Source organism: Brassica oleracea, chromosome C5, assembly GCF_000695525.1.
Source record: "Brassica oleracea var. oleracea cultivar TO1000 chromosome C5, BOL, whole genome shotgun sequence".
In the NCBI taxonomy this organism is placed as follows: domain Eukaryota; kingdom Viridiplantae; phylum Streptophyta; class Magnoliopsida; order Brassicales; family Brassicaceae; genus Brassica; species Brassica oleracea.
Window position 1 is genome coordinate 7,199,220 of NC_027752.1, and position 15,041 is coordinate 7,214,260.

Here is a 15,041-nt window from a genome sequence, read left to right on the forward strand (position 1 = left end):
GATCGCAAGATGGGTTCTCAGGTGTCTTCAATCATCGGTCACTGCCTCGAGGGGCTTAGCTTATGGACGCTGAATCCTAGCACCACCTTGTTGGAGTGTATGGAAGTGTTTAGCAAAGGGATACATCGAGCGTTGGTGCCAGTGGAGAGCAGCATAGAGAGTAGTAACACTATTTCAGGAGTTGAGTTGGTTGAGTCTTCCTCTGCTTACAGGATGCTTACTCAGATGGATCTCTTGCGGTTCCTTAGAGACCATCACTCTGATGACCTCAAGGATGTTCTCTCACGCTCTATATCTGATCTCCGAGCTGTTAATGAGTCCGTTTACGCCGTGACGGCGAGTACGAGTGTTTCCAATGCCGTCAAGTCTATGAAGGCTGCTCTGCTCAACGCAGTCCCCATCGTTCACGCCCCTGAAGTAGCTGAAGAGGACCATCTTCAGCTTATCAATGTAAGCTCTTCATTTTTTTAGATATATTCTTGATTATGTATTATGTAGAGTGTAGTATTCTCCATTGTGTGTTTTGAGATTGCAGGGGAGGCATAGGAAGGTGATCGGTACGTTTTCCGCAACGGATTTAAAAGCATGTCGTTTGCTTGAGCTGCAGGCGTGGCTGCCACTCTCTGCTCTGGAGTTCACGGAGAAGGTTTCAGGGAATGAGAGGGAGACTGTGAGTTGCACTGAAGAGGCGACTATGGAGGAAGCGATAGAGAAAGTGGTCACCAGAAGAGTGCACAGAGTGTGGGTTGTGAACCATCAGGGTTTGCTTAAAGGAGTCGTCTCCCTCACCGATATTATACGCTCTATAAGAGCTGCGCTTTTGTAATAAGATTATCTTACCTTGTGTGTTTCTCCTCTTTAATCTTGGAGCTGCTGTTTTGTAATATATGATCTCGCGTTGTGTTCTTCACCTCTTAAATTACTATGTAATGTTCACTTTGCATCCATATCATCAAAAGCTGAGTGTAAAGAGTAGAGAGTTACCTCAATAACATGTTTATTCCCGTCCATATCAAGCAAATCATGGCACATAGCATCATAGGTCCATTTGTGCATGACATGAGTAAAAGTAAAAGTTTGCATCGACTTTTCCTATGCTAGGAGACGCCATAATAATTATTACTTGGGATGGTTCATAATCTAACTAGAAGATGTTTTAGCTACTGCAACACAGAAAGACTACTTACCTGATTATCTATGAGGAAAAACGTCACAATCTGTTACAAATGTGGGATAGTAAATGAGACAGCTATGAAATGAAAGGAACAAAAACCTCTCTTATCTGCCAAAAGTGTCACATACACAACATTTGTATTTGTTGTTGGCAATGAACAAATGTGATGAAAGAATCCTCTGGATTCCCACACCCACCCAATAGAGAAAGTAGAAGAAGAAATGAAAAAAACACCACCTTCCAAGCAACCCTGAAACGTCATTAGACTAACCGCATAGAAAAGAAGACAAGAGAGGAAGTGTTGATTTCTCTGTATGGTTCACCTTACAATTAGTTCTTAGGCAAAACTATTAGTAGCCTTGATGCTTTGATGATTTCTTTTGTGTATCTTTAGTTATGTGGTTCCTTTGATTATTGATGCTTTATGTGGATGAGACTTATATATATCCCCTTTGAATTGCAGTAAAACAAATTCCATTACGTAAACTAAAATTACATCAGAGATGCAATAACACTCCAAATCACAACATACAATGTACGTAACGTCGCCGAAAGAATACATATATAATCTCGAATGCTTCTTCTTAATGTAGTGATCAAATTGCCAGGGAGTAACATATCATCACAAGTCTCTATTTTTCACGTGAAAAGAAGCAGACTAGATAAATGCCTAACACTAAAAGCATACCAAAAGTACAATAGAACAACACAATACACAGAACAAAAGTTTAAGAGTCTTCTAATAATGAACTACATAGACACATTAGTTCTACCAGCACGTACAACAACAACCACCACTCATAAATGTTAATGCTACACCTGAATCAGACCACAACAACAAACTCTTCACGTTCTGTACAGAGTACAGAACGATAGGTTTTTAACAGCTCACGGATGCTGCAGCGCCCTGCTGCTGTTGGACTTGATTCGCCTCTAAGCCTCTGTTTGTGTCTTCCGCCGCCTTCACGTCATTACTTTTCTCCTCAGCTACAGCTGCTGCAGCTTCGTGTGTTCCATTCCCCTGATTAGCTTCAAGGTTAGGCTCACCATCTGTCTTGTTCTCGTCAGCTTCTTTGGTTTCATTTCCCTTATTAGCATCTGCCTCTGCATCAAGGTTAGGCTTACCAGAAGTCGCATTCTCTCCTTCGTTAGCTTCAGCGACCATGATGCCCTTGTTCTCAGTCTCTTTCTCTGCAAGCTTCTTCTTTCCATCACCCTCTTTCATCTCAGTGTCCTTTAGGTCTTCACCTTTGGGAGTCTCTTCATCTTTTCCTCCACTCTCAGCCTTCTTTTCAACCTCAGAGGTAGCCACTTCCATGGGCTCTTTCTTGTCAGTCACAACTTCTCCCTCCTTGTTCTCTGCCTCGGCTTTCTTCTCAACCTCAGAGGAATCCAGTTCCATGGGCTCCTTCTTGTCAGTCACAACTTCTCCCTCTTTGTTTTCCTCCTTGTTCTCCTTCTCAGCCTCAGACTTTTCACCATCTTTGTTCTCCTCAACAAGTCCCTCCTTAACAGCAACATCTGCTTCTTCTGTCTGTCCGTTCTTGTCTTGTTGTGCCACTTGGTTCTTCTCAGCAGCCTCTTTATTATCCTTTTTAGTGAGAGAAGAGCGTCTCTTCTTCAAGAGAGGCTCTTTGTCAGGAGTGGGGGTCGTAGCCTTCACCTTCTAGCTGATCCTTGACGACCGCCTTGGAGTTTCCCCAGTCGTCCAATCAAACTCAGAGACGAGAGGGTTCCCAGGATGAGCCTTGAGGTACTGCTCAAGCTGCTTGCGTGAGCTGATCTCCTCACCCGTTGGAGCCATGAACACAATCTCTGTCTTCCTCGGCGTACCTGCTCTCTTCGGATAGAACTGGAATAAAAAAAAAAAAAGCTTCCCATTTATCACATAGCAGCAACATCTATCTTCTCCAGAAAAAGCCCCAAGCTTTTAACAGCCAATTCTAGGGTTTAGGTTTTCCACACAGAGCATTTTCATCGGAAACCTTAATTTGATTCCTTGTGTGTTAAATTCTCATCTAATCAAGGAACTAAACATAAAGATCCCAAAACCAACCTTGAAAACAGTTACTTTCATTAAATTTCCCAAATCGAATATAAACCCTAGACCATAAGACAAGAAAAGAAACTTGCTCAAAATAGAAAACAGACAAGACAACACCCTTTTACAGACATCAATTTCTTTTAAGGGGAAATAAAAGCAATCACAGCAAAAAAAAAATCCAGAAAAATTGGGGAAAAAAAAGAGGAGAAGAAGGAAGATACCAGTTTCTTCCATGAAGTAGGAGCTGGTAGCTCAATGGACACGAGCTCGTCTGTGTTTTCCATCTTCTCCTTTCTTTTCACCTGACACAACAGACTCTCTCTCTCTATCTCTCTCTCTCTCACTTAAAACCCTTGTCACAAAATTCTGGTCTTTCTTTCCTTTCTAGTAATAAGAGCTGCTGAAAGCACCGTTGTGACACTAATGGATATGTTTGCGTGTTTTTTCTGTTATTTTCTTTTTAATAATAATAATATCTTTTTTTTTCAAACTAAAATTGACTTTTCCTTTATCCACGAGAGCGAGGGTGATAGTTCAATGACGGACCTCTATGAGATCACCACGTGTCCTGTTTAGCCGACGTTTCATCGTGGATAAGGAAGCATCTGTTTCCCGCTTCTAGAAGAAAATAATAAAGTAGAATGAAGAGTGGGGTTGAGGTCCGCCACGTGACCGCTTATTTTACGGCGAATCTGCTCTCTTTTTTTTTTTGTTTGTTCATTCCCACTATCCTAGTGAGCCTACTGCATGATACAAGCCCATATTAAAGGGCCCATCCCAAATACTACTACTCGGAACTTTTTTTGAGCAGAAGATTTCTCATGGCGCTGAGGATTGACCGATAGAAACAAAAGTCTATTGTCTAAAACTATATTATGTCATGAAGCATCTTTAATCTAACTTTCTTGTAAAACTTAAGGGGGATTGGAATAGATTCTTTTGTTGGTAGAATCTAATCTCTAACTAACCAATGATACATTTACTAATCCCTCTATTAAAAACTGTATCTTTAACTAATGAGAGATCACATGGTGGCAAGATCAATGTGTAAGGCCGGACAAGAGACATGTCTTACAGACCTATTGGGGTCAAACGAGACATCAGTCTTAAAACTCTTTTTGACTTCAAAGAAGGCACAATATATATTTTTTGCATTTACGGTGAAAACGTATGAGCCACATTTCCCAGTTTTCTCGATCAATTCCAAATGGAAGATGGGGTCACAACAAGGGATAAAAAAAAATTGGAAATGTCCGAACCAATTTGTATGTGTGTGTCTCGTTCATCAATCATACAGACCATCTTGTTCCCAAACCTCCACTAGAAAATCCACCATTTCCTGTTTTCATCAGTAGCATTAGAATCAAATTGATAGAGTACTCAAAGGAGTTTTGATTAACTTACATTGAGAGGAATGGGTTGGGGAAATAGCTTGTTGCTCCCCAGCAAGCTCTCATACGATGCTGTGTTCCAACTGCAGTATTTAATCACATATAAAATGTTAAAACCGTATAATTCAGCCTTGGCTTTTGAAGAGACTAATGAAAAGCCACTCACTTTATCTTTGATCCGTGATTGCGATTACCAGCTCTTTCCTTGCCCAACCAACGCTCCCTTGTCGGATTCCAAAGAAGAAGCCCTGCAACATACACTTCGTATATATACACACCATTCCCCAAAACACTATACACTCGAAAAGTGTTACCTTGGTTTACAAACTCAGGAGGTGGATTTGAGTTTCTGGCAACAGATTGAGAATCAAAAGTCTGGTTTGACGATGATACGCTCCCTCCCTGGGAAGGGAAGGTGATGTTGTCCATATCAACCGTGCTCGTTGACCAGAGATCTTCAGAGACGCTCGGTTTATTAACAGTCTGAGCTATGGGATTGAAAGGTGGATCCTTTAGAGGAGTTTCAGTTGGTCTGGGTTCTCTGTAGCAAGCCACGCAGCCACTGCTCTGTTACAAAACCCACAACAACTTCTCATCATCATCCTCTATTTTCAGTTTCAGAACTTTTGTCCGAATAATAAGCCAAAACAATCTTAACAAGGGGGGTTTTATCTATCATGAACCCAACACAGCATCAAACCGCAATCAATCAAATAGCCAAAACAGAGAGTGGAAGGAGAATCTCACCCCATCGATTGAAGTAAAAAAAAAACGATTTATTAAACCAAGGATCAGCTCCCGATAGATCTGGAAGCTTGAGAATTTCAATGATCCTTCTCAAATAACAACGAACAAAATATATTATCTCATGGGTTACAAAATCCAGCATTTACCGAATCAGAAAATTAACTTACCTGATGATGATGATAAGATTTAAACAAAAGTCGTTTCCTTTTTTTATGAGGCTGCAACAGCTTCTTCACGAAGAAGAAGAAGAAGAAGAAGTAGGGCTCCTTCCTTTGCCCCCTTTACGTTTTCTCTTTTTCCTTTTAGCTTTGAAATTATTGCGTTTGTCAAAGATGGGAGAAGTTTATGATTCATCCCTCTTCAGCCGTTATACGGATTCTCTGGCAGGAAGGCTATTCTTGTCATTTAATAAAATAAAATAAAAATCTTGTAATAATAATTTGACGAATCTGTGTATGTCTTGTAATTATATGGACATAGTGTGTGCGTTTGGTTTGAATCTGATAATTATAAAAGTCAATTTAATTGTGCAATTTTCTTCCACTGCCATCACTCGACCCCACTCAATTAGTGAATTAAGATGGAGCATATAATAAAAGTGGTTGATTTAGGTGTTTTTAAATGGAGCATATAACGAATGAAACACCATTGCAGCAAGAAGAGCCGGACGAAACAATTCAGAAACTTTTTTTGTCAAATTAGGTGTTTTTAAATGTATTTCCTTGTTCCACCTTGTTTTTTTTTTTTAACTTTTGCTGGGGTGTAACAAATCTAAGACTTTCTGTAAGTTTTAAAATCATTAATATGATATTTACGGTTTAGCAAAACAAAATCAAACGAGTAATAAAATGAGGATATAAGCCTTAGATATATTATCTACGTATGCGAAAATAATCGGCCAATGAGAAACTATATGTTTGTCATGTCACCTCTCCTATTTGTTTTTACAAAATGATCTTTTAACTTTTTACTTAAATAATTATAACCGAAAATATTTTTTTAGTGAAATATATTATTTATATAAATATAATTATATTTTTTATTTACATAATAGTTTGTAAAAAAATATTTAGGGTAAATAACATCATACTTTTATAAAATACTAAAATAATTGGGTTGGTTTTCAACTTTCACAAATAAAAACTATTATTTGTAAGCTTAGAAAGAATATATCAAGAATATTCTTTTTCAGGAGAGAAAATAGAAAATACATCAGAGACAAATTCATCTCTATTATGAAATTGCTCTATTTTAGAGAAAAGAATAGAGGAATACATTGGAGATGGTCTAAGGCATGGCCGACGTAAATGATCGACGTTGAGATTTCAGTTTTTCTGATTCTTACTATTCTAATGTTTCAATATAATTTGAATATTTTCTTTGCTTTATAATATAATGGTTTAAAAGTATTTTTTATTTCACTATATAAATTATTTTTATATTTCAATATTTAAATTATTGTGTAATTGATTAAATTTATATATTAAATGACAGTTTTCTAAAGTAATAACTTTTAAATATTACAGATTTTAATTAAAACTGGAAGATATAAGCCTCATATAGAGTGTCCACGTAGGCAAAAATAATCGGCCAATGAGAAACTATTTTTTGCCATGTCACCTCCTCTATTTGTTTTTACAAAATGATCCTTTAACTTTTTACTTAAACAATTATAACCGAAAATATTTCTTTTTGTGAAATATATTATTTATATAAATATAATTTATTTTTTTATTTACATAATAGTTTGTAAAGAAATATTTAGTGTAAATAATATCATAATTTTATAAAATACTAAAATAAATTGGGCTGGTTTTCAACTTTCACAAATAAAAAAAATAATATTTGTAAACTTAAGCTTAGAAAAGAATATATCAAGAATATTCTTTTTTTAAGAGAGAAAATAGAAAAAATACATCGGAGACAAATACATCTCTATTATGAAATTCCTCTATTTTAGAGAAAAAAATAGAGGAATACATTGGAGATGGTCTAAGGCATGGCCGACGTAAGTGATCGACGTTGAGATTTCAGCTTTTCTGATTCTTATTATTCTAATGTTTCAATATAATTTGAATATTCCCTTTGTTTTATAATATAATGGTTTAAAAGTATTTTTTGTTTCACGATATAAATTGTTTTTATATTTCAATGTAACTTTATATTTATTGGATATTGTGTGGCCAATTAAATTATGTAAGTTACTGTATAATTAATTAAATTTATATATTAAATGACAGTTTTCTAAAGTAATAAATTTTAAATATTACAGATTTTAATTAAAACTGATTACATTTTGAAACAGATAGAGTAATCTATAAACTAACTCTATATAGATATGAGGACAAAACTGTAAAGTGGTCTCACCTTAAATTTCTCTCATTCTGTGCATTCCTAATTGGAAGAAGATAATCAACATCTAATATTATGTTACTTTCAGCATATTAGAAATGGTCGAACCGTAAACCAATTAAGGATGATGTAAGGAAGACATAAATATGTATTTCCATTTATCACAAATATAGAATCAATTGACAACAACTTAATTATATCGAGCGTAGGACAACAGAGAAGAGTTTCCATACCTTCTAATATTATAATATCTCGCTATATTAGTGGCTAAATCAGTTTTCTCTAGCACAAATACTCACTCTATTTCTGGAGTTTAAGGGGGGTTATTAGGGAAAGAATTCTAGAGGAATTATTAAATTTTGAGATTCCGTTGTTATTGGTTTGTGAATTTTTAAAATCTAAATAGAATCCATTGTTATTGGGGTGATGATTTTTAAATTCCACTCAAAATCCTTTGTTATTGGAAAAGTTATTAATATAAAAAATTGTAAAAATAGTTTTAAAAAGCACTTTCAAATTAAAAAAAAAAACATTTCAAAAATAATAATTCACTTTTTTTTACAAAAATTCAAATTTAAAACATATATTTCGAAATTATATAAAAAATATTTTTATTATTTATTATTTATATATCTATAAAGTAAAAAGTAGAAATTAAATTTTTTGGTCATTTTATTTCTTGAGATCTTTTTTGTGAGAAAAACTTTTTTAAAAGTTGTTTAAAAATTGCCTTAATTGAAATGATTTTCTTTCCATTTTTTTTATACCACCATTAATTTCTTACTTTAAAAATTAATAACAATCAATAGAACTCTATACAAAAGTAATGAAAATCTATGTAAAAGTATTTGATAAAATTTGTTAAATCTAGTTAACTTGTAAAATACTCTCAACTATTAAAATCATCAAATTCCACAGAAATTCATGTTCCAATAACCTTCATAAGCTTTTCTATCTGATGATATTAGTAGTTTAATCAAAAAAAAAGAAACGGTCGAACTGCACATTGTAATTGGAGAAAGAAAACAAACAAAAATCAACCGAATACTTTTAAGGTATATGAAACAAAAATTGGAAATAACAATTCTCTGCAATTAAAGAATAAGGCAATAAAATTGTAAAAATACAAAATAAAACAAAAAAATATACATCGAAAGAAAGATTTAGTAAAATAAAATCATAATATAATTTCCATAATTGATAGTGCTCAGTTACACTAAAAAGTCTAAATTTACAACATACACAGTTTTATTTACATCTTTAAACCTATTATCTAATTAAAATGATTCTAAAAAAGCGCCAGCATGAAGAGTTAGAAAATATACGATAAAATATAATACATAACGTTAAAAATACATTATCACTGATCACTAAAAAATCATGTTAGTAGTAATAGAAATGAAATGACAACACATTTATTAAAACAATAGAACGACACGCAACAAGGTGTTATTAAATATACAAACTACAAATTAAATATGCTCAACGCAAACACACATAAAAATGAGACATCATATTTGGATATATTTAAATAAATAATTTTAAATATATGATATTCTTGATAATTTTAAAATTACTTAAAAAGAAACTAAATTATTAAAAAATAAATATACAAATTAAACTAAAGAAATATTTTGTAACGTCAAAATAATAAATGACTTAAAAATATACTCCCTCTGTTTCTAAATGTAAGTAGTTTTAGCAAAAAGAGTTTGTTTCACAATATAAGTAGTTTACATATTTCAATGCATCTTTTTCATTTATTGGATATTGTGTGACCAATGAAATAATGTTAGGTTTTTAATAATTGGTTGAATTAATTGGTTAAATGATATATTCTTTTAAATAACAATTTTCTAAATATTCGTGCTTTTAAGCAAAACTACTTACAATAAAAAATGGAGGGAGTATTATGTTAATAAAATAGATTTTAGATTTTAAAGACTTCTAATTCATGTAAGACTTCTAATTCATGTAATATTACAAAATTCAAAATTTGTTTATTACAATTAATATTTTACCATTAGATATATTAAAATAATATTCTAGATCGATATTCAATTGTCAGTTTTCAACTATTACACGTAAAAAAATATTATTAAGTACGTTTTTTTTTAAAAGGGAGTTTTATATTTTAAGTAGGTTATTGGAGTACTTTTTCTTTTCGTGAATTTATTCCGATCTTTTAAACTAAAATAATTTATGTTCTATGCATAATTATATTTTTTTTACATGACTCTAAAATATCGGACTTGATTCTTCATATTTTATTAGTTAATTGTGTTACATATAATAGAGATACTTACTTCAAACTAAAAATATATAAAAAATCAAATTTAAAAATTAGTTATATATAATTTAATATACAAAAATTCACATACAAATAAAAATGATAAATGTAACAAATTTAAATATATTATCTGCGCGTAGCGCGGAGAAAATATGTAGTAAAAAATAAAAGTGGAACCATTTATGTAAGAAAACATTAGGGACTTTATAAATTTATAATTGTTTAGATGTCAACACGCACTGTATGATGGCTTATCAAAAGACTGCTACGAGAGGAAGAATAAAAAGTCACATAACTATAGCTTTTAGTTCTCTGCCTCTGCCGCAGCAATGCAAGTTACACTTTAAAAACCCTGAAGAGAACCAAGACCATATGATCTTCTCCTTCCTCTTCTTGCTCTTTCTTGTCTCCTTTCTCTTCTTGCTCTTTTTCTCGCCGACATGGAGGGGACAAGATTGAGACTTGGTCTGCGGCGCGTGATATAATTGATAAAAACTGCTGGGGTAATTAGTATTACTCCATGAGACAGCTGGAAGCGTTGATGATGATGATGACTTCTCTTGATGAGTCTTAGTCACTGCACTCTTTGTCTCTTTCCCTTGAGATCTCTTCTCTTCTTCTGCTTCCTCTGTTTTGACTAGTACAGACGGAGAGTATGCTAAGAAATCACCCGACATCAAAACTTCTTCAGGTTCTACATCGCTTTGACGAAAAGCTTGACAGGTGGACATTCTCAGACTAAACAACGAGTCATTTGTCAAGTTCGCATCCCCAGTCTTGGCAAATACCGATGCTGGGATCCTCTCGGGATCGTAATGCGTCCCTAAGCATTCGTCCATCAACCGAACTGGTCGTAACCTCGAGGGGGAAGATGGAGAAGGTTGCACACACGATATTTCAGAGCCTGGAGAAGAATTTTTCAAAACTTTTCCTTTCTGGTCCTCATAAGATGTTCGGGATGTTTTCATGCTTATCTCTATCGCATCGTCATCAGATGATGCACAAGAGGAAGACAGTGAAGAAAAAGACAGAGATGATGATGTTAGGAAGACTTCCCTCGGGCGTTTTGAACCTACTACATGTCCTCTTTGACCACTCATACTCTCAAACTAGAGGGAAAAAAAAACTAAGAAAAGGTCTAGCGTTGGATGGGGTAACTCTTCGTAGCTTTGTGTTCGACCAATGGGACAATGCTGTTGTGGAGAAGGAGAAATGGGAAAGCAATAGAATTTATGGAGAAATATTCGAAGTAAAGAAAGAGAGCACACAACAACAAAAAAAAAAAACCCATGAGTTTAGTAAATCGGTAACCTGTAAAGTTTGAGGCATGAGACCGTTGATCGGTTGAATAACAGAATATGGGAAACGGTTGGTCGTTTAAAAGACTTTGGCGTTGGCCGTTTCTATATCGAGTAGGTGTATACTATACCTTATGGACATCAGTTTAGCCCAACTTAGGCCCATTTTACTTAAATCGGGCCAGTTTGTTCACACAGTTTTCGTTCAGTTGAAAACGATATAACAACAACAACAAAAAAAAAAACATACGAGGACATGAGAACACGTGTTGATGCAAGTAAAACACCAAAAAGGAAAATATACCCGTAAAATTCGCAGTTTGGCATCTTTTCTCCAACTAGAAACCACCATTGGCCTGTTGAAAACTATTTGTTTCCATCGGGCCATGATTATCCTTAAGAAACCCAATAGTTTTTAAGAAAAAAAAAAAAAAAAAAATTAAAAAGCAAACCAATCGCGGGCCGCCACGTGTCAGTGGGGCCCGCGAACAGTGTAAGAAACTCACTAAGATCGGTTCTTAATTAGTAGTTTTTGTAACCGATCTTTAAGGGTTTTGTGGTGGCTCACGCACTAAGAAACCCACTAAGGACCCCGGATAATCATGATCTCACGTGTATTTCGTGTTTCAAAGGATAAATAAGTTTGTGTTCAAAATGCATTTCACTTTTGTAACTATAATACATTATCCAGATAAAATATAGCAATGATGTGCATTATGCATATACATATAGAAATATAATACTCCAGTTGAAGATGGGTCATATACTTCCGATAATTTCAGCTGAAGGATTCATGATTTTGCTTTACTGACAGATCCAAATTATATTAACTACAGTGTGAGGATCGGATCACTCTATATAAGTAGCTACAGAAGTCGACAACAGAAATAAATATCTCAAAACAATAATAGTATATTACAAGGCATAGATAATTGGAAAAGAAATCACATGCAATATCCATATACGACAATTAATGAAGAGACTATATGGCATGGAAGCGGGGACCCTATATATACGATGACAAGCAATCATCAATTTAGCACCAATGAAACAAAAAGTATATACCATATCATTATGTTTAAATACAAGCATACATTAGGTTAAATATGTTTGCTCAAATATTAAACGAGATATATATGAAATTGGCACATAAACAGCCTTAGTTTGGACCCAAACCGACAGTTAGGGCTTAGGCAGAGTGTACTGCAACCAACTAAACATTTTCGACAAAACCTTCTACTAATTGCATATGGACCACCCTTTCTTTAATTTTTGTCCTTTCTTTTACTTTTAACTTGTGTTGACTAATATATTCTAATTAACTTTTCTTCCTCTAGATATGTGTGTGTTTGTGTCTTATGATGTATATCTCATGTGTTATATTTGATCGCGAGTGAACAACCACTTTTCCCAGCGCCTATTTCGTGATTGCTGTATGTGACAATCTTTCACGGTTGATTAATCTTCTAAAATATTACAACTTTAAGTGTACTCACAGTTACGACCCAACTAAGGCTTATAGCTCAATATATCTGAGAATACGAATAAGAAAAGCATACCATCTACATTAAGATGTGAGGGAAGTCCATGCATAAGATCAGGTTGATAATGATATTTTTGGACGATGGTTTGTTAACCAACATACGACGTATATAAATGAAACATTTTTGGTTCTTAATTCCCACTCGGCCTTAATCATAATACTTTGCAAGTAATGGTGAACACAAAAGGCTTAGACGTACGTACGAAGTAATATACAAATATAAGTAAGCATCAAATTAAACATGAGGGAGGCGTAGTACGTACGTAGCTATATGATGTGGAGAATTGATTGGGATGTACGTTCGTAGGTATGCTCAAAACAATGTACACGGCCATGTGACACTTGTACAACTTGTGCCTTCCCTACATATATACGATCTTACCTTCGAAATTTAAATAGTTTTACACTTATAACTATACATCCTTAACCTTAGCAATCACTCTATACCAACAACTCCAGCTAAATTCTCTCTCTGTAATAGACTAGCTAGCGAGGACGTCACAAATGTAATAAGGGTAAGAACAAGTACAAACCTTTCATCTACCAAAATTTAACCTGTGTATATAAATATACAACATTACTATATACCAAACATCCATCTTACATATACTACTCGTCATCAAGAATTCATGTTTTCTCTCTGACAAAGAACTGAGAGTAAGTAAGAAATGGTACAGACGAAGAAGTTCAAAGGTGTCAGGCAACGCCATTGGGGTTCTTGGGTCGCTGAGATTCGTCATCCTCTCTTGTACCTTTCTTCTTTCTTTCCTTTTTTCTATGTTGTTCATTTATTCCCCCTTTCCGATGCATTCAGTACACAACCAAACACACACACGCTAACATATATATACATGATCGTTTTACTCATCTGCTTTCATCTCTTTAGCTAACACATAAACCCCATTTTAATATTTTATTGCTTATACGGACTATATTGTATAACATGCATGATCAAAGGAAACGGAGAATTTGGCTTGGAACGTTTGAGACGGCAGAGGAGGCAGCAAGAGCCTACGACGAGGCTGCCGTTTTAATGAGCGGCCGTAACGCCAAGACCAACTTCCCCGTCAACAACACAGGAGACACATCGGAGGGCAAAACCGATATTTCATCTTCTTCATCGTCATCTTCATCACTCTCTTCTATCCTCAGCGCTAAACTGAGGAAATGCTGCAAGTCTCCTTCGCCTTCCCTCACCTGCCTGCGTCTTGACACAGCCAGCTCCCACATCGGAGTCTGGCAGAAACGCGCCGGTTCCAAGTCTGATTCCAGTTGGGTCATGACGGTCGAGCTCGGTCCCGCTAGCTCCTCCCAGGAGCCTACGAAAAATGCTTCACAAGACGATGTTGGTCCATCCACTCAGGTTGGCGGCGGTGGAGGAGGAGGAGAAGAAGGAGTAATGGACGAGGAAGAGAAAGTTGCTTTGCAGATGATAGAGGAGCTTCTCAATACAAACTAAATATTATTTGCTTATATATAGCTATTTTTATTGCTGATTTACAGCCATAATTATTAATTATACCTCATATATGCTATATATCGTGTTTATATTTATATATGTGATAGTTATATTTTGTTTTATATTTCATTTTGTGTCCAATAAAGTGTTAGTATTTGTAACTACAATCCAGAAGTGACCTTTTTCTTATTTGTGTTGTATGTTAGTCTTATAATTGCATTCATATTTTAGATTTAAAAAAAAAAAAGATAACGTTACATTGTACATAATCTATATTATTAAAATAGAAGTATCCATTTGAAAATGTTCTTACTTCATTAATTAAACTCTTTTTTTTTTTGCTTGTCTTTTTCAGTTGCATTTATGAAATATCCTAAAAAGAATAAAAATGCATAATTTATTACTTGTCTTTTCAGTTACATTAATGAAATATGCTTAAATGAATTTAAACTTCCTATTTTATTGTTTGTCTTTTCCAGTTATCTTAATGAAATATCCTTAAATAAATTTGGACATAATGTCATTTAATCAACCAAAAAAACTCATGAGTTATCCTTACGTGCATAATTTTAATAATGGAGATTTTTAAAAACGTGCATCATTAAAATGTTATCTAAAACATGCAGCACTAATATATAACATGCATCAATAAAACTAGAATTTGACTCACACAATTGTACGGATATTATTTTCAGTTGATTAAATTTAAAAATAATTATTTATTCAAAAAATATTTAAGAATG

At 34.3% G+C, this 15,041-nt stretch overlaps 4 protein-coding genes across 6 annotated transcripts in view; 2 read left to right on the plus strand and 2 right to left on the minus strand.

The window, feature by feature from the left end:
- The window catches only part of LOC106292693 (SNF1-related protein kinase regulatory subunit gamma-like PV42a), a 1,404-nt gene extending 468 nt beyond the window's left edge, over window positions 1–936 (plus strand). The window contains exons 2-3 of the mRNA XM_013728335.1: window positions 1–450; window positions 536–936. Of these exons, the coding sequence (XP_013583789.1) occupies window positions 1–450; window positions 536–826 (741 nt within the window). The 3' untranslated portion in view covers window positions 827–936. The remainder of the gene's footprint in view (window positions 451–535) is intronic.
- An 897-nt stretch (window positions 937–1,833) lies between these two features.
- LOC106295198 (methyl-CpG-binding domain-containing protein 10) lies at window positions 1,834–3,679 on the minus strand. Its single transcript, XM_013731032.1, is given in 2 exon segments — window positions 1,834–3,026; window positions 3,440–3,679. Coding segments are annotated over 2 exon segments (1,035 nt in total). The 5' UTR covers window positions 3,503–3,679; the 3' UTR covers window positions 1,834–2,054.
- A 641-nt stretch (window positions 3,680–4,320) lies between these two features.
- On the minus strand, window positions 4,321–5,751 carry LOC106295199. 3 transcript variants are annotated; one of them, XM_013731033.1, is made up of 6 exons: window positions 5,524–5,751; window positions 5,357–5,442; window positions 4,924–5,171; window positions 4,776–4,857; window positions 4,623–4,692; window positions 4,321–4,557 (listed from the first exon to the last, which is right to left on the minus strand). In XM_013731033.1, the coding sequence occupies exons 2-6, from the start codon at window positions 5,359–5,361 to the stop codon at window positions 4,504–4,506; spliced, it is 459 nt and encodes a 152-aa protein (XP_013586487.1). In that variant the 5' UTR covers window positions 5,362–5,442; window positions 5,524–5,751; the 3' UTR covers window positions 4,321–4,503. The 3 variants fall into 3 exon arrangements, with proteins under 3 accessions (XP_013586487.1, XP_013586488.1, XP_013586489.1); XM_013731034.1 differs by having other exon boundaries at window positions 4,924–5,176; window positions 5,524–5,749; XM_013731035.1 differs by lacking the exon at window positions 5,357–5,442 and having other exon boundaries at window positions 4,924–5,176; window positions 5,524–5,750.
- A 7,644-nt stretch (window positions 5,752–13,395) lies between these two features.
- Window positions 13,396–14,480, plus strand: LOC106293535 (ethylene-responsive transcription factor WIN1). The gene is made up of 2 exons (XM_013729217.1): window positions 13,396–13,587; window positions 13,797–14,480. The coding sequence occupies exons 1-2, from the start codon at window positions 13,508–13,510 to the stop codon at window positions 14,296–14,298; spliced, it is 582 nt and encodes a 193-aa protein (XP_013584671.1). The 5' UTR covers window positions 13,396–13,507; the 3' UTR covers window positions 14,299–14,480.
- The last annotated feature ends 561 nt before the right edge of the window (window positions 14,481–15,041 follow it).

Bases quoted from the DNA above. Each gene is read 5' to 3' on its own strand.
- LOC106293535 (XM_013729217.1), top strand. From the start codon at position 13,508: ATGGTACAGACGAAGAAGTTCAAAGGTGTCAGGCAACGCCATTGGGGT. The intron at 13,588-13,796 runs GTACCTTTCTTC...GCATGATCAAAG, and splicing joins GAGATTCGTCATCCTCTCTT to GAAACGGAGAATTTGGCTTG.
- LOC106295199 (XM_013731033.1), bottom strand. The intron at 4,693-4,775 runs GTGAGTGGCTTT...TAAATACTGCAG, and splicing joins AATCACGGATCAAAGATAAA to TTGGAACACAGCATCGTATG. The intron at 4,558-4,622 runs GTAAGTTAATCA...TGATGAAAACAG, and splicing joins CCCAACCCATTCCTCTCAAT to GAAATGGTGGATTTTCTAGT.